The sequence below is a fragment of the Rhinatrema bivittatum genome, chromosome 7 (genome assembly GCF_901001135.1).
Source record: "Rhinatrema bivittatum chromosome 7, aRhiBiv1.1, whole genome shotgun sequence".
In the NCBI taxonomy this organism is placed as follows: domain Eukaryota; kingdom Metazoa; phylum Chordata; class Amphibia; order Gymnophiona; family Rhinatrematidae; genus Rhinatrema; species Rhinatrema bivittatum.
Window position 1 is genome coordinate 138,512,758 of NC_042621.1, and position 21,180 is coordinate 138,533,937.

Below are 21,180 nucleotides of genomic sequence, written 5' to 3' on the forward strand. Positions count from 1 at the left end.
TAGGCCTCAGGTAGGCTCTGCTGACACCAAAGGCCTCCCAGGCTGTGGAGCAAGATCCGAAGGATTACTCAGGTGAGGCCCCGGCTTTGGAGCGGCCTCCAGAGAAGGTGAGAGGCCTCCCGTGGCACAGCTACGGGAGGAATCGTAACAAAAATAAAGGAAAATACTTTAAACTGCAATCACAAATAAATAACCACAAAAATAATGGAGTGAAGGACAAAATAGGACATTATCTCTTAAAAGGAAAAAAAAAATCAAGAAAAGACTGCAAAAGAAAAAAATTTCCACATTCCAGCAATCTTGAAGCTAAGGAGTAGATGTGGGATTTACAATAATCTTACTATCCAATAAGGATTTTAACTGATTGGGTTCAAGAAAAGAGTATCAGTTTCCATCTAATTTACCAGGCCATTCATCAAACTGTGTTGGGGCATTTTCATGGGCATTAGGGCTCTAATACCCGCAATAATGCATGCGTTATTTTTCACATCGTGAGATGCATATACAAATTTTTAAAATTTAGTCAAAGGGATGGAGTTTTATGAAAATGAGGTGTGTTTAATGTTGCATGCATGCAATAACATACACACATTTTAACTACTTCTTTTTTCCTGGCATTATGCTGTGGAATATGCCGAAACTGGGGAGGGGGAAGGACACACATATTTGTCATCTATTTATACCACTGTAGGAGGGTGAACTAGTTACTCAAGGTGAGGTTTTGATGGTGGTCTAGGTTTTGGAGGGTAGGTTTACATGCACAATCAGAGGTACGAACAGCACAATAACATCAGTGAAGATATGATTTGATTGAGAGTGAGGAAAGGTACATAAAGATCAGATTTGTACAATGTACTCTCGCCCTAGCTTGATAGCAGCTGAAGAGTCCTAACCTCTTTAGTCTTTCCTAATAGGAGAATCATTCCATCCCCTTTATCATTTTGGTTGCCCTTCTCTGTACCTTTCCTAATTCTGCTATATCTTTTTTGAGTATTGAGATGCACACAATACTCAAGATAAGGTTGCACCATTGAGCGATACAGAGGCATTATGATATTCTCTGTTTTATTCTCCATTCCTTTCCTAATAATTTCTAACATTCTATCTGCTTTCTTGGCTGCTGTTGCACACTGAGAAGAAGATTTCAACGTATTATCAACAATGACTCCTAAATCCTTTTCCTGAATGGTGACTGCTAATGTAGAACCTTGCATTGTGTAGCTTTAATTTGGGTTACTTTTCCCTAAGTGCATTACTTTGCTTTTGTCCATATTAAATTTAATTTGCCATTTCCATGCCCGTCTCCCAGATTTGCAAGGTCCTCTTGCAATTTCTAACAATCCTCTTGTGATTTAACAACTTTGAATAATTTTGTATGATCAGCAAGTTTGATCACCTCACTCATTGTTCCAATTTCCAAGTTATAAATATATATTAAAAAGCAGTGGTCCCTGAGGCACTCCACTATTCACCTTTCTCCATTGGGAGAATTTATCATTTAGCCTTACTCTCTGTTTTCTATCTTTTAACCAGTTGGCAATCCACAATAGGACACTGCCCACTATCCCATGCCATTTTAATTTCACAAGGAACTTTGGGCCTCATTTTCTAAAGTATCGCAGGCCTGCGATACTTTAGGGAATGAGGGGCGGGGGGCCAAAATGGGGGGCGGGCCTGCGCCCGCCCCCCATTTTGGGTGCCGGTTTCGCACCCAATAGCACCACCATAGAAGGTGGAGCTATTGGGCGCGAACTCGGACGCGAAAAGGGCCTTACCTTTTCATCGTCTGCGGCGTCTTCACGGAGTCGGCCTCAGTGACGCCCCGACTCCTCCTTTTCCGGGGCCAACTCCGCCCTCATTTTGGTATCGCACGCGATAAGGGACATTTCACGTGCGAAACGTCCCTTATCACGTGCGATCCGTTTAGAAAATGAGGCCCTTTGTCAAATGCTTTCTGAAAATCCAGATATACTATATCAACTGGCTCATCTTTATCCTTGTTTATTTATGCCCTCAAAAAACATGTAGCAAATTGATGAGGCATGACTTCCCTTGGCTAAATCCATTAAACTATTAAACCAATTGCATTAAACTATGCCTATATATATTTTCAGCAAGTTTGTTCTTTATGATTGTTTCTGCCATTTTTCCTAACACAAACATCAGACTCATTAGTCTGTAGTTTCCTGGATCACCCCTTGATACCTGTTTAAAAATCGGTGTTACATTGGCAATCCTCCAGTCTTCAGGTACCTTAGACGATGTTAATGATAGTTTACAAATTTCCAATACCAGGTCCACAATTTCATTTCTAAATTCTTTCAGCACTCTGAAATGTATACCATCTGGTCCACATGATTTGTTACTCTTTAGTTAGTACATCTTCAAGGTTCACTTCCTCTGAATCATCACCTTTGAATATCATTTCTGGCATGGGTATCTCTCTACAAGCAACCAAGCGGAAGCCAGCATTCAGCAAAATGTAAAATCCACGACAAATGCTGGATTAAAGTGATACAGTCCAAATCTTAATGCAGTTTGTAAATCGCTTTCAAATAAAGAAATTTATTGATTTACAAACTGCATTAAGATTTGGACTGTATCACTTTAATCCAGCATTTGTCGTGGATTTTATGGGTATCTCTCTGACATCTTCCTCAGTAAATACTGAAGCAAAGAATTAATTTAATCTCTCTGCTTTGTCATCCCTTTTACCTTTTGATCATCTAATGGTCCAACTGACTCCCTCACAAGCTTTTTACCTCGAATATAACTGAAAAAGATTTTATTATGAGTTTTTGCTTCCACGGCAAGTTTCTTTTCAAATTCTCTTTTTACCTTCCTTATCAATATTTTGCATCTAACTTACAAATGCTTATGCTGTTTCCTGTTTTCTTCATTCAGATCCTTTTTCCATTTCTTGAAAGATGTTCTTTTAGCTATTATATCCTCTCTCACCTCACCTTTTAAACATGCTGTTAGTCATTTAGACTTTCTACCACCTTTTCTAATGCGTGGAATACATCTGGTTTGGGTATTTTTAAACCAGATCTAAATTCTTAACCTTTGCAGTTTTCTCCTTTCAGTTTTTTTCCAAACCATTTTCCTCATTTTATTATAGTCACCTTTCTGAAAGTTAAATGCTGTCGCAGTAGATTTCTTTAATGCCCTCCCTTCAGTTATTGCGTCAGATTTGACCGTGTTGTGATCACTATTGCCAAGTGGCTCCAACACTGTTACCTCTCGCACCAAATCCTGTGTTCCACTAAGGACTAGGTCTAAAATAGTTTCCCCTCTTGCTCCATGAAGCAGTCATTTATTTCATGTTGATATTATAGCAAGTGAATGACATCAAGAACACTTAACAGGAGCACCACAGGAAGTTTCTCATTTCACCCCAAAGACTATCAGTAAAAAAAAAAAATAATAATGAATAAGAAGGAAGATAGGAAGAAAACTCTTTTCTGAAAATTAATTGGAAACAAGAAAAAGACCCATTACCATAACAACCAGGGCCTTACAAGAGCACATCAATTTAATCCCTATTAAAGGAAATGATATTGGTTCACCAGCTAATACATGCTGTCTTCATGCAGGAAAAGCCAGAGCACAGAGGTCCTCAGAGCTCTGTGCCCCTTCTAGGTCCTGTATGGTATGGGCGACTCGTAAATGCTCAATAAATATAACCACATAAAGCAGCAGCCAGAAACACACACCCCCGCCACCAAGTTGCTAACTCAGGGCTACCGTTTTCATGAGTAATCTTTACAGGAGAAAGCCCTCTTGAAATGTGCCCCTCTCCCCCAGCATGGGTAAATATACAGATGTTGTCACTGCAGCCAGCAGCAGGGGGCATCCCAGGCTGCAGCAGCAGCTCCCTTCCTCCTTCTTGTCCCACTGGCAAAGCCAGCCATCAAAGCAGCTCACATTTAGTGAGCTTATTTTTATTGATTTATCTAAAAAATGTACATTCTGCCCACATCTATTGTTCGTGGCAGACCACATCGTGAACATCCACAATATAAAAGCAAATGAAACACAATTTAACACAACACAATAGAACTCCCTTAAAATCAATTAGAAACTTTTGTATAGAAGCCACAAGATCTTTCTTTTTTTGAAAAACAGACCAATTACACAGTCAGTGATACCCCATCTTAAAAAAATAGATTAAATACAGTATAAAACATCAAAAGAAGATAAGTACAGTGCCAGGTATAAAGCTACTAAAAAACGCAGAATTAACCCAATAATGGATGAAAAAAACCCCCATCACTCAGTTACAAATCAAAGGCCCATTTAAAAAGAAAAGCTTGTGAGCGGGATTCTCAGGAAGGAGAAATGGGTAGACAAGATTGACTTTGTGGTCTTTATCTGCTGTTTTTATGACATAGATATTACACAATAACACTGAGGTATGACAGAGCATGCATGAAGCCAGTGGTTATTATGATTAGACTAGCAAACAGTGTAGAACAGCTAATGGGTACATCTACCTTTCTCTCCCTATCCTCCTCCGCAATCCCCCTTCACTATCTGACTCACCTCCAAGCTTGGTCCTTGCAAGCAAAACACTGAAAATCACCTTTACAAACATAAGCCCTATATGGGACTTCTGTGCATTAAATAAAGTTAACTTAAAAATGTGCAATTACTTGAACCCCCCAGAATCCACTTTATTTAAAAAAAAATTCGACAATAAAAACTTATCTACTCAATAATATATTATTGCCTGATCTTTAAGTCTCCTTCTTATCACTTTCTCTTATATTCCTTTCTTGTTTCTTTCTCCTGACCCCTCAGCAATTACTTTCATGCTTTTTTTTTTTCATTTCTTATTTTTATTTTTCTTATCAATATTTTTTTTTTAACATTTCCTTTTTCTTTCTAAGTTTTCTTCTTATCCAGTCTAGTCTCTTAAAGGTGAATTTTAGAAGCCCAGCATACCCATCAATCAGGGGATGCGCAAAGAAGTCGGGCTTGCCTGCACCGACCATATTTTTAAATGTGCCCAGATATGCATGTAATACCCGTTGCGCACGCATTTTGAAAAATTTCCAGAAAGAGGTGGGGTGTGGGCATGGTCCGAGCATGGCCTGGTGTTTTGGAGCCCGGCAAAGAGATGTGCTTATCAATATTTATGTACCCCGGTGCCTGCCGTGTAACCTTACTTCTGCAATGGATAACGTGTTAGTTATAAAATGAAAGGATGGAGCCATTTCTGAGGGGTTTAAAGGGTCTGGGGTAACAGGGGAGGGGGGGGGGAGTGTAGGCTATCAAACCTAGGTTTGGAAGACCTAGCTGTTAACTGGGTGAACTTGGTGGACGAACTGGTAAACTGGCAATGGTGTGGGCACGCGCCCATTTTAAAATCCCCCGGTTGACGTGGTAGAAGTGGGATTTGCATACCAAATTAAAATTAGGCAAACATGCACACGACCAGGCTATTTTCATAAACATGTGTGCAAGTTATAAAATGGCTGTGTCCCTCGGCTCGCACACCGGCTCACACGCGCCAATGTGCACCCGCATGCTGGTTTGAAAGTAACAGTCCCTGCCTTTCTTCTGTAGCTTTCCATCCTGATTCTTTCTTCTGTTGCTGATGTCATTCCTATATCTCATTTCTTTCCTGTTTTTAGTTTGTTTGTTTTTTACCAATTTTTGTGTGTTTTTCAAATTTCAGCAGAACCATCCATTTTCAGCACTATTCCTTTCAATGTGGCTATCTTTCTGAGTCACGAGAGCTGTCCAGATCATGGTGCTGAACAGCAAGAAGCACACTTTGTAAACCCCAGGGTTTATTAATCATTCTTGTTATATTTGTTACACTTATTCTTACCTCATGGTATTTACCAGACTCATTCATTCTCTCTTCTTTCTCACACATACATTCCTGTTTCCAGAGCTGCAGTAGAGCATCATGTGGTAATGAAATGAGGATTCCATATTTTATTATTACCACACTAGGTATGCCGACCCTTTCTGTTTCCCATTCCTGCTCACCCCTCCCCTCCTTTGGCTCATCACTCTATCATTCCTCTCTCTATCAGCATTCTCTCTCTCTCTGTCCCCTCTCTTTCCCTATGCTCGCAGCCTCTCTCCTCTTCATAGACCTCTCTCTCTCTCTCACACCCATTGTCACCTATCACTTGCTCATTCCTCTCCTGCTCTCTCCTCCCTCATTCACACTTTTTCCTCTTTCACTCAACCATCTCACTTTCTCCCTACCTCGGCTTGCCCCTCTAGTGATGTTATGAACTTTACATCTACAGGCTCCAGCCACAGAGTTCAGGTAGGTCTGACTAAGGTAACAATGCCTGATGTGTGAAATCATGAGCATCATCCTTAGGTGCGTGCACCATTTCCCATGATGGATGGCAGTCTCACACTTTCTGCAATAAACTGTAAAAAGGCTACACACTGCTATCTGGAGGAAGCCTAAATGAATCCCACTCCCAGGATCTTCTAACAGTGCACTGGGATAGGATTCCTTCCTCCCTCTTCTCCACCACCTTCCATGTGTCTAATGAGACATCAGAGGAACCAATACTTTTATGTCTTTTTTGATCCTCCAACTGTTGAAAATTATTTAGTCAGATACGTTGAAGTGGCAGAACGCTCTGTTTCTTGAATTCCTTATTAATATGGGAGTGAGGCTGTAAATTGATCAATATTTCCATTTGATCTACAGGGTGGGATGTAGCTATTTCTTAGTTGGCTTTTTTTTTTTTTTTAGGGAGAGGGTGTTGTACTTTGTTCAGATTTTTTTGTGACTTGAACCCACTTTTTGAGGCCTGGAATCAATCTTATCTATGGAGAACTTTTTCTTTGAGGTATGGGCATTAATGCTAATGTCTGCTTTTGATTTTTTTTTTTATTTTACTTTTTTCTCTCTCGCTTCTGACAAGTTATTTCTGGATACTTGTTAAGTATTTAAGTGCAAATTTAATTTGCTAAGTAAACAGACAGCACTTATAAGAATTCAAATTAAATTTGAGAAGGCACCATATGGTTCCTTCCTGTATCTCACTACCTCCCTAACAGAATAGCAGAAAGAATTGACAGAGCTGGTACCCACTATGGTAATCTTCAGCAACAAAGAAACCTGTTCTTACAGTGTTGAGGAAGAATTTACCTTCAATCAGTAGATACAGAAACCTGGTTAATTCGGTTGACAGATGACCTTAGCACTTCAAGTTTCTCTTCCTTTGGAATGTTTAGTATTTTGTAGGGTACTCTTTGGGAAAATCTGGATGGAAGACAGAAACCCTGCAAAAGGTAAATACTGAGTGTCTTCCACACCTAACTCATCTCTTCCTAAAACACCTCACTTCTTTTTAAATAATGGTTTTCACAAGGTGAAGGTCTCCAGAGCCAGTCCATTGGCTCAGATGGGAAGTAATATGCACTGACATTAGAAGGTTTGATCCCTAGGTCAGGTCTTCTAATCCCCAGGGCAGCTGGGACTGGAGCTAATGCAGGGGCAGTGTTCACACGGGCCCTGGGGAGGGAGGGAGTTGCAGTCCTTGCTCACGGGCGGCCTCTAGTGGCCAGCTTCAAGGCCCATGATTCCAAGCTTCCAGGAGGAGCCCTAAAGTATGGACCCTGGCCCAGGACCAACGCTGTACTAACTGGACCAAATGTAAGGTGAGGTAGGATATAAAAGAAGGGAAATCGTGGTGCCAGAACCACCCTGGTTTTGATTAAAGCTGGAAGGAGCAGAAGGAAAACTGCCCACTCAAAAATATTTTGCAGGACTCTGGGAGTTTTTAGGATATTTTATTAACTTGATTAACTGCTTTTCTGAAGAAATATCAGTTTACATTAATAAAAAATACATTTGCAATACACAATAAAACATCATAAAACTGTATACAAATAAAACAAGCACATAGTAAAACACTGTAACATACAATTGGAAAAAAACACATGAAATGAAAGAAAATAAAAAACATGATTACCTGAGAATAAGAAGCTTGCCTAAAAAGCCTAACATTTCTGAAATCTTAAATAGTAATAACTGTGATATTATGAATTCCATAAATCAGAGTAACAAAATTGAAAAGGTGTATACCACTGAGTATGCAAAATTTCCAAATACATTCTTTACACGCCTTCTCTCCTGCAATCCCTCTCACACAGATGCCTCTCCCCCTCTTTTTCACATATGCACATGTCCATAGACTCTCGCTGAAACTCCATCTCACCCACCAAGCATCTACCATTCCTTTGCTCATTCCTACTTCCTCCTCACCTCTCAACCAATCCTCCAGACCTTCCTCACACACACCCCACCAATCCTCCTCTCAATCCCCCCAAATGCTTCTCACACACCCCAGTTGATCCTCCTATCACAACTCCAACCCTAGCAGATCTCCCCAGCCCATACCTCTCTCACTGCTGCTAAACTTGGCCAGCAGGAGGAAGAGAGCAGTGATGCCTCATGCTTCCTACTCCTCATCTGTAGCTTGCAGCCCAACTAGCTCCTAAAATCCTGTGCAACACTGTATTTTCACACAGTTCAAAGCAGAAGGCACTTTCTTCTTTATTCTGTGGGCACAGATCAGTCTTCTGGCTAGCAGGATGGGCTCCACCAAGCCTCTTCAGTGACAAGCGTCATTCTTCCATCCAGTGGGTTGGACTCCGATAGGCCTCCTCAGTGATAGACTATGTTCTTTGGATGAGCTCTACCTGGCCTCCTTAGTAGAAGGCTTCATTCTTCGGCCTGGCAAGATGGGCCACCTTAGCACTAAGCTTTAACCTTCCAGCTAGCAGGATAGGCTCTACCTTGCCTCCCCAATGATAAATGGTATTCTTTGGCCTGGCGGGATGGGCTCTGATGAGCATCATTATCAATGGCAGGCTTCAGTCTTCAGCCTGGTGGGATGGGCTTTGCTGGGTCTCACCTGCAGCAGGCTTCATTTTTCTTCCCAGAAGGATGAACTTCAAAGGCCTACTTCCTCCTGATAGGTCCCACAGTATGTATACTGTGGAACCTTATGTACCTGATGCATGAGTAGATGATAAAGGATATAGATGGATACATCATCAGACACAAGAGGCATTCTATAGTATATACAGTGTAAGGAAAACGTGAAAAATTACAAATTACATGAGCTGAGGATTTGTCATTTTTACCCTAATTTACTGAGTTCATATTATCTTAATCTAATAAACTCCATCTCTAATCTATGTATTCACTACAGGTTAGGTTTCTTCATCAAAATTTGTGACAGCTATGATCATTTTGCCTATTTCTGCTGCCAGTACACACTACTCCAACCCCCTCCTATTCCAATACTGAGACACGAACACATAGCTCTGCCAATGCACTACAATCCTGACCTGTAACACTCTCTGCTGTTCACTAATGAGATCAGTGATGTGCTAAAGTGAATCCTGGGGGGGATCCCCCAAAATTCCTTGTTCAATCATTTTATGCAAGAATGTCACTGTGAGTAAGAGGACAGCTGGTTGGCTGGTTGGCTCATAGCTCTGCCAATGCACCTCAGTCCTGACTTGCAGCACCCCTGCTGTCTTAGTACTGAGATTCATACACACAGACTTCTGTCAGTACACCTCCATTCCTCCTCCACAGCATCCTTTGCCTAAACTAGCACTGTGTCCCTGCCCTGTGCTGACTCTACCGGTTGTGCCTCATGGTGTGGTCATTAGAACATGTGGACAGATACCCACCAGCTTCCTGCATTCATTTCACCTGTGGTTGAGGCCAGATTACATATCTGACCTCCATAGTGAAAGAGGAGTGTATCATTTCCCCTCTCCCACTCCTCCACCTCCCCAGCAGAGATCTTATTTCTAGCCACATGTCTTGTTTTCTAAACATGCGAACAGGCTTGACCTTTGGAGAGGAAAATGTGACAGCTCCCTTTCTTTTTATTTTCCATAGTGGTATAATTGAGGAAACTGGAGAGCTGAGGGGGCAATGACAAGGAAACCAGAGAGTAGAGGCTTTAGGAGCCAAGAGAAAGGAAACACTCAAACCTTTTGTCCCTCAGTATAATAGATATTGATTGCGCACTCTGACCTCATGATCAAATGGACGATACTTGTTCGGAAAGCATCCAACTAAGAGGGGCTGGATGGCTCCCTGGATTGTCACAGCTCCCCAGATTATTATTTTTTTTTTTTACCTTTAGGTCACTGGTTCAAATCCAATTCAGGTAAGTAATGAAAGTCATTAACAGCTGAAAGATGTTAGATGAAAGGAGTTGGTGGTCAGGAGACAGGAGTCCAGATCACTATCATAGTTTTGTATCCCTTAGCGGTAACTTCAGCAGAATGGCCAAACGTTACACAACCATGGCGACTATTCTCTCACCCTTAAAGCTAGTTCCTTCTCAGTATGGCTGAGGACCACTGCAAGGCAGTGTGTGAGTCCATTTGATCTGCCGCTGCTCTTACTTATATGCTGTAAGGTGGATCAGTGTGCGAGGAATGTTTGCACTGCTTCCTGCCCCCATGCTGCATCTTTTCTGTGACAGAGCAGTATGCGTGGGTGTATACGTATGGAGGGGCTGGGGATCCTGCACTTCTGCTGCCCATGCAGGGAGATCCGTTCTGCTGCTGCCTGTGCTGCATAGGGCAATGTGTGTATGGGAGAAAGCTTACACTGTCACTGCTCTTGCCTTACCTGTTCTGTGGTAGGACAGTGTGTAAAAGGCATTCACACAACTGCTGCCTGAACTGTACCTGCACTGTGGATAAAGGGAAGACTTCAGTCTCCAGTGTTAATTCGGACTCTTTCTTGATTATTAATGATTCACAATTAAAAAGAAAGAAATCATCTGTCAGAGAACAGGGGGGAATGGGAATTGTATTCAGACAACAACCAACCAACAAGGGCCAAAACTTTTACAATCTGGGGAACTAGTAAGCATGGGGATAACCTGCATGGAGTGCCAGTTACTACCTTTAACATAAGACATGATATTACTGGCCTTAACCCGTAAGCCTCGATTCCCTTGATGCAACTGCAACATCACTCTCCGCTCTGACAGTGGGAAGTCAGGGATGGAAAGAGGTATTGGATTCAGACGACAAACAACATGGGCCCTGACTTTTACGGTCTGGAATCACTGATTAAACAGACATAAGGGAAAAAGCACAAGATGGCTTCTACAGCCAAGTCCATAAACAAAGCATGTCAAGCAGCATTGTCTGAATGTACAAGAAGGCTCATCACCCAAAAAAGATAAACATGGAAGTAAGCTGCACAGCACAGCTGATACTTCCAAAAGAAGCTTGCTGAGCAGACCGGATGGACCATTTTGGTCCTTTTCTGCCATCATTACTAGGTTACTATGTTGAGCTACAGTGGGAGATTTAAATCTGCCCAACATTTATTGGAGCATCCCATCGGTAGAATCACTTAGAAGCAGAGAGATCCTGGCATCCAAGGATCACTCCTCAGACAAATGATAACAGTACTCATAAGGTGGAAGGCAATATGTACCTAGTACTAACAAATGGGGAATTTGTTTTTAATGTCCAAGTAAGTGACCACATGAGTGCTAATGATCATAAGACAATGTGGCTTAATATAAGAGAAGAGCACACAAAGGTCAGGGTCGTGTGCTTCAGGCGCTCCAACTTTGTTAAAATGGGGTGGCCCTGTCAGGGTGTGAAGATCTTTGTGAAGCAGAAGTGGACTAAACTAAAAGGACCTATTATATAGGCAACACATCTTTATGTTGAAAAGAAAACACAAAATAAGAGAAAGGAGAAAACAGTATGGTTTTCAAAGAAGGTGGCTGAGAAAGTAAGGGCCTAAAGATTAACATTCAAAAAGTACAAGGGAAGGACAGGGAAAAGTATATGGAAAAGCCGCGAGAAGCAAGGAAAACAGGATAGCAAAGGTACAAGCATTACAAAAGATAGTTAAAGGCAGTAATGCAAAGTGACAAGAAGTTTTTTTCAGGTATGTCAGTGAAAAAAGGAAGCGGAAAGGTGGAATTGTACGGTGAAAAGGAAAAAGCAGAAGACAAATTCTTTTGTTCAATGTTCACTGAAGAAGTGCGTGGAGGAAGATAGTTGGCAGGGCTACATAAGGTACTGATGAAGATACCAAAACATTTACAAACAAGAGTGTTTGCATAGAACTATCCAAACTGAAATTGGATAAAGCTATAGAACTGGATGAGATACATCCCAGGATAATAAAGGAATGCAGAGAAATTCTGGTAGAGCTACTGACAGATATATTCAATCAATACTTGGAGCCAGGAACAGATGTCATTCCCAGTCATAAAATTGGTAATAGGATGCTAGAAATTACAAGCCAGTTAGTCTGACCTAAATAGTGGATAAATTAATGGAGACGCCGCTAAAAGATAGGATAGTAAAATATCTTCCACCCAAAAGGTTGCAGAATCCAGGACATCTTGGTTTTACCCAAGTGAGGTCATGCAAAACAAATCTCATCAATGTATTTGATTGAATGACTAATATGCTTTGAATATGATACACACAAATTTCAGCAAAGCTTTTCACACTGTCTCACATAGACTGAAATGATCTGAGCAGCCTATAGGTGAGCCTTAAAGTGGTTGACTTGATTCGAAACTGGTTGAGTTATAGACAATAAATGGTAGTGGTAAAGGGAGTTCACTCATAGGAAATAATATTGTTCAGTGGAGTACGTAAGGGAGCTGTTTTGACACTGGCTCTTTTCAATATTTTTGTGATGATATTGAAGAAAAGTTGTTTAGAAAGTTTGTATTTTTGATGATGACACTACCATCTGCAAAAGACTGGACAAGCAGACAGAATGAGGAGCAATATAACAAACTCAAAGAGTGGTCAAGAACTTTGCAGCTAAGTTTATTACATTTGGGGGTGCAGAAATGTTAGGGAGCAATAAATGATGGGAGTAATTTGCAGACATACACCAAGCAGCAGAGAGACCTTGGGTAATCATATCTAATGCATATGGGGAATGGAAATCCGAATGAACTGTATTCGATGGGGGGAGAAAGGCTGATGTGCACGGAGCAGGAGAGAGACCTTGGGGTGATGGTGTCTAATGATCTGAAGTCGGCGAAACAATGTGACAAGGCGATAGCTAAAGCCAGAAGAATGCTGGGCTGCATAGAGAGAGGAATATCGAGTAAGAAAAGGGAAGTGATTATCCCCTTGTACAGGTCCTTGGTGAGACCTCACCTGGAGTATTGTGTTCAGTTCTGGAGACCGTATCTCCGAAGAGACAGAGACAAGATGGAGGCGGTCCAGAGAAGGGTGACCAAAAAGGTGGAAGGTCTTCATCAAATGACTTATGAGGAGAGATTGAAGAATCTAAATATGTACACCCTGGAGGAAAGGAGGAGCAGAGGTGATATGATACAGACTTTCAGATACTTGAAAGGTTTTAATGATCCAAAGACAACGACAAACCTTTTCCATAGGAAAAAAATCAGCAGAACCAGGGGTCACGATTTGAAGCTCCAGGGAGGAAGATTCAGAACCAATGTCAGGAAGTATTTCTTCACGGAGAGGGGTGGTGGATGCCTGGAATGCCCTTCCAGAGGAAGTGGTGAAGACCAGAACTGTGAAGGACTTCAAAGGGGCGTGGGATAAACACTGTGGATCCATAAAATCAAGAGGCCGTCAATAAAGAGTGGGTGGCTAGCCAGAATGACGGCTACTGCCTGGAGACAATACCCTTATTCAATAAACATACACATGGTTACTGTGACTCCAACATCGCTCTAAGCTACAACAGCAAGAGGAAATGTGGAAAAAAGGATTTGCACTCACAAAGTGGGGAGTAGCTGGCTTGTTACGGCGGTTACTACCCCAAACCAAATAAGCCTGATACTTCACTTTCAATGCATATCCAGCATAGCTCTCTGCTTCAACGGCAGGGGAGAAGAAAACCTGATACTTCACGCATATCCAGCATAGCTCCCTGCTTCAACAGCAGGGGAGAAGAAAAACTGATACTTCACGCATATCCAGCATAGCTCTCTGCTTCAACGGCAGGGGAGAAGAAAAACTGATACTTCACGCATATCCAGCATAGCTCTCTGCTTCAACGGCAGGGGAGAAGAAAAACTGATACTTCACGCATATCCAGCATAGCTCTCTGCTTCAACAGCAGGGGAGAAGAAAAAGGATTCGCACTCACAAAGCGGGGAGTAGCTGGCTTGTTACGGCGGTTACTACCCCAAACCAAATAAGCCTGATACTTCACTTTCAATGCATATCCTGCTTCAACGGCAGGGGAGAAGAAAAACTGATACTACAAGCATATCCAGCATAGCTCCCTGCTTCAACAGCAGGGGAGAAGAAAACAACCAATAAGGGCTGAATAACACAGTCTGGGTAAAACAAATAAGCATGGGTGTAGCTTGCTTATTGCGGCGGTTACTTCCCCTACTACCCATAACTAATCAAGCTTGATATTTCACTTGGTTGCAGCTCCATCACTGCTCTCTACATTAATGGTGGGGGTGGAAGGGAAATAGAACCAAAGAGCTAAGAGAAACAGATAAGTATGAGAAAAAAATGTGAAGCTTGCTGGGCAGACTGGATGGGCCGTTTGGTCTTCTTCTGCCGTCATTTCTATGTTTCTATGTTTCTATGTTTCTATGTTTCTAATGATCTCAAAGTAACAAAACAGCGCAACAAGGTGGTAGCCGCAGCCAGAAGAATCTTAGCATGCATAACATAGGGAGAGATAGAATCTGTTGGAAAAATGAGGTGATAATGTCTCTGTACAGTTTGTTAGTAAGATCTCATCTAGAGTATTGTGTCCAGTTCTAGAGATCATACCTCCAGAAAGAGCAGAGGCAGTTAAGAGAGAAGCTACCAAAATGGTCCAGAGTCCGCACTAAGAATGTGCTTTTGTATCAATGATATTTTTCATGCCATTTGTGTCCATTTTTAAACTGAAACAACATAAACCACATAATGAAATTTAAATTTCTGATGCTCTGCTTGACTGCCCTTCAAAAAAAAATAATGATGGTTTGGACCCAGTCTGGCTACCTAACCTGTCTAAAAGATGGCTTCGGCTAGACCCCCCCCCCCCGCCACACACACACACACACACACACACACACAACAATACTTCTTAGCTTCCCTTTTACCCATGACCAAGCTAACAACAGGAATCACCATTACCGGCTCCATCTTGTGTCCAGAGTACTCTGAAAACGAGGCATTTCGTTGCTGTCAAAGCAACACTAATAGCGTAGCGTTGCTCTGACAACAACGGAATGCTATGCTGTCCATTCAGGGGAGCTGGTCTAGAGCTTTCAGAGCTAGGCTGGGGCCAAGCCAGAGCAAGGGACTGGGATTCCTGATGCAAGTTAGGAAGGGGGATTGAGGGGAGGGGTCAGGGTTATAAAGGCGGGGGCTGGCTGAAGGCCAAAGTCAGATCTTTATATACCGGTTGAGAAGGAGCACAGACCAACACCTTTTGTTTTTCCTTTTTTTTTTTATTTCATTTTTAAAGTAAATGAAATGAAATAAACCAGAAACAAAATGAAAATAAAAAATTAAAACAAAACAAACATTACAGTTTACTTTAAAGGGTGAATTGTTTAAATATGACTGCATTTGGAGATGCTTTAGGGAGCATTATGGCCTAAACTGAGTTCTTTCTAAGATACCTCTTTGTTTAACACCCTGGGAATTCTATGTTCCTTCTCTAACAGAAGAATATGGATTCTGTAAAGAGCTGTTTTTCGTTTGCATGCTGTGGATGAACAATGTATGCCGAAAATGTCTTAAAGGGTTAAAAAGAGAAAAAAAGACTATGAGAAGGATCTAAATATCTATACCCGAAGGATAAGGAGAGAAAAGGAAATTATGACAGAGACATCCAAATACCTATATGGTGTGAATATAATGCACTATAAGCAAATCTTCTTCATCTGAAAGGAAATTTTATAACCGGAAAGGTCATGATATGAGGCCCAAAATGTGTAGGCTCAGGAGTAACATTAGAAAATAGTTCATTGCAGAAAAAGTGCTGGATGCATGGGACAGCCTCCCAGTAGAGGTAAAGACTGGAAAAGAATTCAAGAAGGCATGAAATAAGCATCAAAGATTCTTAACTGCAAGGAAGTGAAACAGAAGCCAGAGAGAGAGAGAAACTGTAGTCTCTATGGTGTTGCATACGGAGCAAACTGGGCAGGGTAGATGGACCTTGCAGGCTTTACCTGCTGTCAGATTCTCTGTTTCTATGACATAGATCAATTAAACCCAGTGCATATCCTTCAGACTGAATACACTCACAATTATTCTTCTTAACATTTCTATGCCTAAGACAGTTCCATTGTGTCATTCAACTGCATATTAATAGTAAACAATAAGAATAATATAAATACAATCGGGGGTAATTTTCAAAAGGATTTAAGTGTGTAACTTATATTGTAGCTATTTTCAAAAGTCCATTAATGAGCTTAGGGGTTCATTTACTAAGCATTTTTCCCATAGATACAAAATGGGAGAAAGTCTTTAGTAGATAAAGTGCACTTACGTAAAACTTATTAACAATTCAATAGCATATATCAGAGCAATTTTCAAAATACCACTTATACACATAGAGCCTGATTTTCAAAAGCATTTACAACTTAAAATTGGGTTTTACATGTGTAAATGCACTTTATCAATGTTAAGTGGGCTTTTGAAAATTGCTACAATATATGCCATTGAATTGTCAATTGGTTTTAGCCATGTTAAGTGCATTTAACGCATGTAAATAGAATTTGAAAATTGCTTCAATAGCATGTTACATTTACATGTATAACTCCTTTGAAAATTTACCTGTTAGAGTGCATTATGCATGTAAAACCGAGTTCTAAACACAAAACCCTATTGAAAATTATCCCCTCAGTGTTTGATTGCTAATGCTTTCTGTTTTCTCAGTTGTGCTCATGAAAACTGTATTTTTCAAGGACTCCATTATTAGAAGAAAATAAATGAAATACTGTCTCTGGAAATGAAAGAATCAAAGCCTTCAGGAATAGAGGGGCTCATCTACAGAATACAGGATTATTATTCCTGTAGAGTTAGAGTCTTAAGGAATTTTGGATGCTTCTTTCCCTTAGAACTATTTCAGCATACATGCTAAATCTTCAGAAAAAAGGATCCCAATTCCAGTGGATTATGTAGTGTCTCCAAGATAGGTATTGCTCTCTAAATAGATCAAAGAGCTCCCAGGAGTAAAAGATTCAGCTCCCACAGAATTTATCTTCCCACAAATAGAGGATTCATCTTTTAATAGATTGAAGTGAATTTCTGAGGTATGCCAAAGAAAGGCCTATCGACTGGTGATATTGATACCTGTGCTGGTCTCTGCTGATCCTCCCTTTCCTACTGGAAGGCATTAGAATACTGTTACCAGCAGCAGGCGACAAGATCCATTTGTCCTATACCTTCGTATGAAGTAGAAGACCCGACTTGACATCTGTAACTGCTCTTCTCTGTCAGTATATCTCATATTTAGGCACATCAGCATTTGGGGGCAGGGCAAAAGAATGCAAGATGCTGCCATTTTTTCATCACCTGTCACCAGCAATGGAGCAGCAGAGCTCCTTTGGTCACTTCTGTTTTAATCATTTCTATTGTCTGTGTGTGTGTGCATCACATTCATTTGGTATCACTCCGTGGTGTACAAAAGGATGCATGCAAAAAACCTCTTCTTCTAGGATAAAGCAATCTCATGGAGCACCATAACCTGCTGTCTCTCACAGAATCCTTCACCATCAAGAATCCCTTCCCTCTCACTTGAGTTTCTTGCCCCATGTCGCCAGTATTTGCCCTGTGTTTCTCCAGGAGGATCTTAGATTGAAAGGACTGCCTTTATCATGTCTGTAGTAATTAATGTTAATTGGTTTTCCTTTTTTAGGAAATGGTTATATTGAAGGAAAAGAGTTGGAGAGCTTTTTCAAGGAGCTGCAAGCTGCCAGAAAAGGAGCTGGAGTGGTGAGGATGCCTTCCCTATAAACGTTTCTCCTCTTCTTTCTGTCCTCCATTTTTTGTCTTCCCACGTGCATTCTTTCCCCACTGAATCCCCAGCACAGTGCACGTCAAGGCTGTTTAAGGGAGAGAAAAGCTTTTGGAAGAGAGGAGGAATATGATAGATGCTGATGCATACAAACATCTCAAAATGGAAATAATGAACAAGAGGCAAGAATTGTTCAGGGGGAAAAAATGGAAAGAACAAGAAGGCTATAGGGGCACTGCATGAAGAGCTGTCTCAGGCATAATTATTGTGCGTATTCTGAAAACCAGACCTACTTGTGTACTTGTGGCTCTTGAGGACCAGAGTTAGCCACCCCTGCTATAGAAGGTAGACTCATGAATAATAGAAAGGAGCATTTCTTCATAGAAAAACTGATGCATGGGATAGGGCACCATGCCATGGAAGGCAATGGGCACAAATTCTGAGTCCGAATTTAAGGATGTAAAAAGCACAGAGGATCCTTGAGCAATAGGGAAGCAAGAGTAAAGTCAGCGATCAAGCAGGAAGGATCTATAGTATTTAAACTTGGAAATGAAAATTGGCAGATAGCAGAAGAAGACCAAAAGGCCGAACCTATCATACTCTGTGTTTTTTATGACAGTAAGAAAGCTGCTTAAAGAAAATCAGATCCCCTATTTATTTCATATAAAAATGTGGAAATGAAAAAGAAAGCTTTTAAGCAAGCGTGTAACCCGTGAATAGTGTGTCTGAATGTTTGCTGTGCTACCCAATGTAGAGACTTTTTTTTTAAATAAAGGTAGTAAGATTTTATCTGGACTCCTCTGCTACCTGATCCTTGACATTTTCAGCAAGCTTCTGAAATTAGATGAGGTGACTCCTACAGTTGCACAAGAAAGTTTTATCCTGAATGCCTATCGGGCATACAAAAATTGGTGCAGCCCATCAGGAAAAAAAACCCACAATGCAGGATTTCATGGGTGTGAAGACACAACGGCTTCTCATGGCTGGATGAGATTTCCCAATTGGGAAGGAGAGAAGGCAAGGCTTTAGGAGGGGGTCAAAGGAAGTCATGCTAGGATAACATTGTGGAAGGGAATGGGTCATTTTAAAGGGCACGCAGGGTTGGAGAGGCCAGTGCAACGTGAAAAGGGAAGAATGCAGCTAAGCGATGGCCTCTCTAGGTTAGGGTTCCCAAACCTGATTGGTCTGGGGTTCCCTCAAGCCAGGTTTGGAAACCATTGCTCTAGGGTCATCGTCACATCCCTTTCCCCCATCCAGAATAAATAATCATATGCAGGTAGTGTAGGAAATAATAGATAGTGAATCTTGAGACAAGATCAAGGTATTTCAGAAACCACTACAGTTTTGCTCTTATGGATTCTCTCAGTTTTTCCTCAACGCCATTATACCTCTCAAATCAGCATTTTGTATTATATATATTCTGCACTGTTAGTTCCTTCACAGTGCTGTGGAGATGGTAACCCCCATAGGCCATTCTTATAAAACAAATCCTCATTTCCATTCACAGGAGACTGCAAGCGTCAACTTTGGAGAAAAGCTGAAGGAGTTCATGAAGAAGTATGATAAAAATTCTGATGGACGTATTGAAATGGCAGAGGTGAGTTCCAGTATCAGGCTGATAGGTGTTGTCAGGAGCAGCATGGGTGTCAGAACAGAGTGGGCTGCAGGGGCCATGGCCTCACCAGAATTTGGGCTGGCAAAGCCAAACATTTGTTTGTCAGGCTGCAAAAATCCCCTTCCCTGTCCCCGACCACTATCCTGCTACCTATGCGGAAGAAAATAGCTCTGATTTATCCGCTCGCTGTGCAGTTTGCTCATAGTAGGTATCATGTCTCAAAGTAAGCATGGGGGTTCCACAGCGCATGTGCTCTTAGCCAGGTTAAGACGAAGCGTTCTCGAGGGGGAATGCTTTGGGCAGAATTAGGGAATACCATGCCTACGCTGCATTTTCAGTGCTATTTCCCAGTCAGAACTGGCCCACACAAAAAAAAAGCAGAGTCAGAGTCCATAGCCCAGGTATACCTGTGGGAAATGTTCAAAGGGAAGGTACGTGCAGGACTTTCTCTTTGAAAATGTATACAACTATGCCTCTTGGTGGGCTGTTTTGAATATTGCTCCCAAAAGAAACATTACTTCTACTGAGTGATTCTGCTGGAATTCTCCTTGTTTTTTTAATTTTGGGAGAAAGTCCTGTAAGTGCTGTTACAGATGTTAACATAGATTGATGCCAGGGACTGATTGTTATATTTCACTGTTTTCTGCTTCCTGTCTCTGTTGTTACTTTAACCTTATTGTTGCTTGCAGGGCAATACAGTACAACATGGCAGCTGCTCACTAACAGCTTTCAGTTCTTATTTCTGCATATGAAACATTGTGTCAGAAATATTTGAACCTGCATCACTTCCTTACTTCTGAATTAGAGAGTTTGCGGAGTACAGAAGGCTTAGGACCTGTTAGCAGAAGGCAAGGCCTACAGTGATATTGATTGGCTCTCCTATGGATGCTGAAGCACAAAAGTGTTTCTGCATCATGGCAGCTGCTAACAGCCTTCCGTCTATGAAGACATGAAGGTTAATGGTGACTTAAGCAGCAACTGGGAACATTTCAGGGGAGTATTTGAAGACCACTTTCTAGCCACAGGCTTAAGTGAGAAGTCAGCTGAAGTGCAGGCAGCTGCATTGAGGAGGGTGATGGGTACTGAATATCATCTTATTTGTAAGCACAATTTGAGCCTTAGAGAGGAACTCAGAAAAGACACAAAAGCCATCTTTAATATAACAACATAAGAAATTCCATGTGGGGTCAGATCAAGGTACAATGAGACCATCATTCTGTTTCCAGCAGTGGCCAATCTAGGTCACAATACCTGACAGATCCCATAAAATAGATCTATTTCCTGTTACTCCCATGGATAGCAATAGCTTTCCTTAGTCTACCTAGCTAGAGCCCCATCCAGTCAGGTTTTCAGGATATCAACAATGAATATGCATGAGATAAATTTGCATGCACTGCCTCTATAGGAACCTCTGTGCTATGAACTTTTCTGAAAGGGACTGACCCAAACCTTTTAAACCTTGCTATATTAGTCACCTTGACCACGTCTTCTGGCAACACAGCCTGATTGTGTGCCAAGTAAAAAAGTGCTCTCTATAATTTGCTTTAAATCTAGTTGCTAGTTTCTTGAAGTGTTCCCTTGTTTTAGT

The 21,180-nt window shown here is 41.3% G+C and overlaps 1 protein-coding gene across 1 annotated transcript in view; it reads left to right on the forward strand.

Moving 5' to 3' along the window:
• CALB2 (calbindin 2) overlaps positions 1-21,180 on the forward strand; it is a 147,662-nt gene that overhangs the window by 27,659 nt on the left and 98,823 nt on the right. Inside the window, exons 2-3 of the mRNA XM_029609236.1 lie at positions 17,879-17,955; positions 19,485-19,574. Of these exons, the coding sequence (XP_029465096.1) occupies positions 17,879-17,955; positions 19,485-19,574 (167 nt within the window). The remainder of the gene's footprint in view (positions 1-17,878; positions 17,956-19,484; positions 19,575-21,180) is intronic.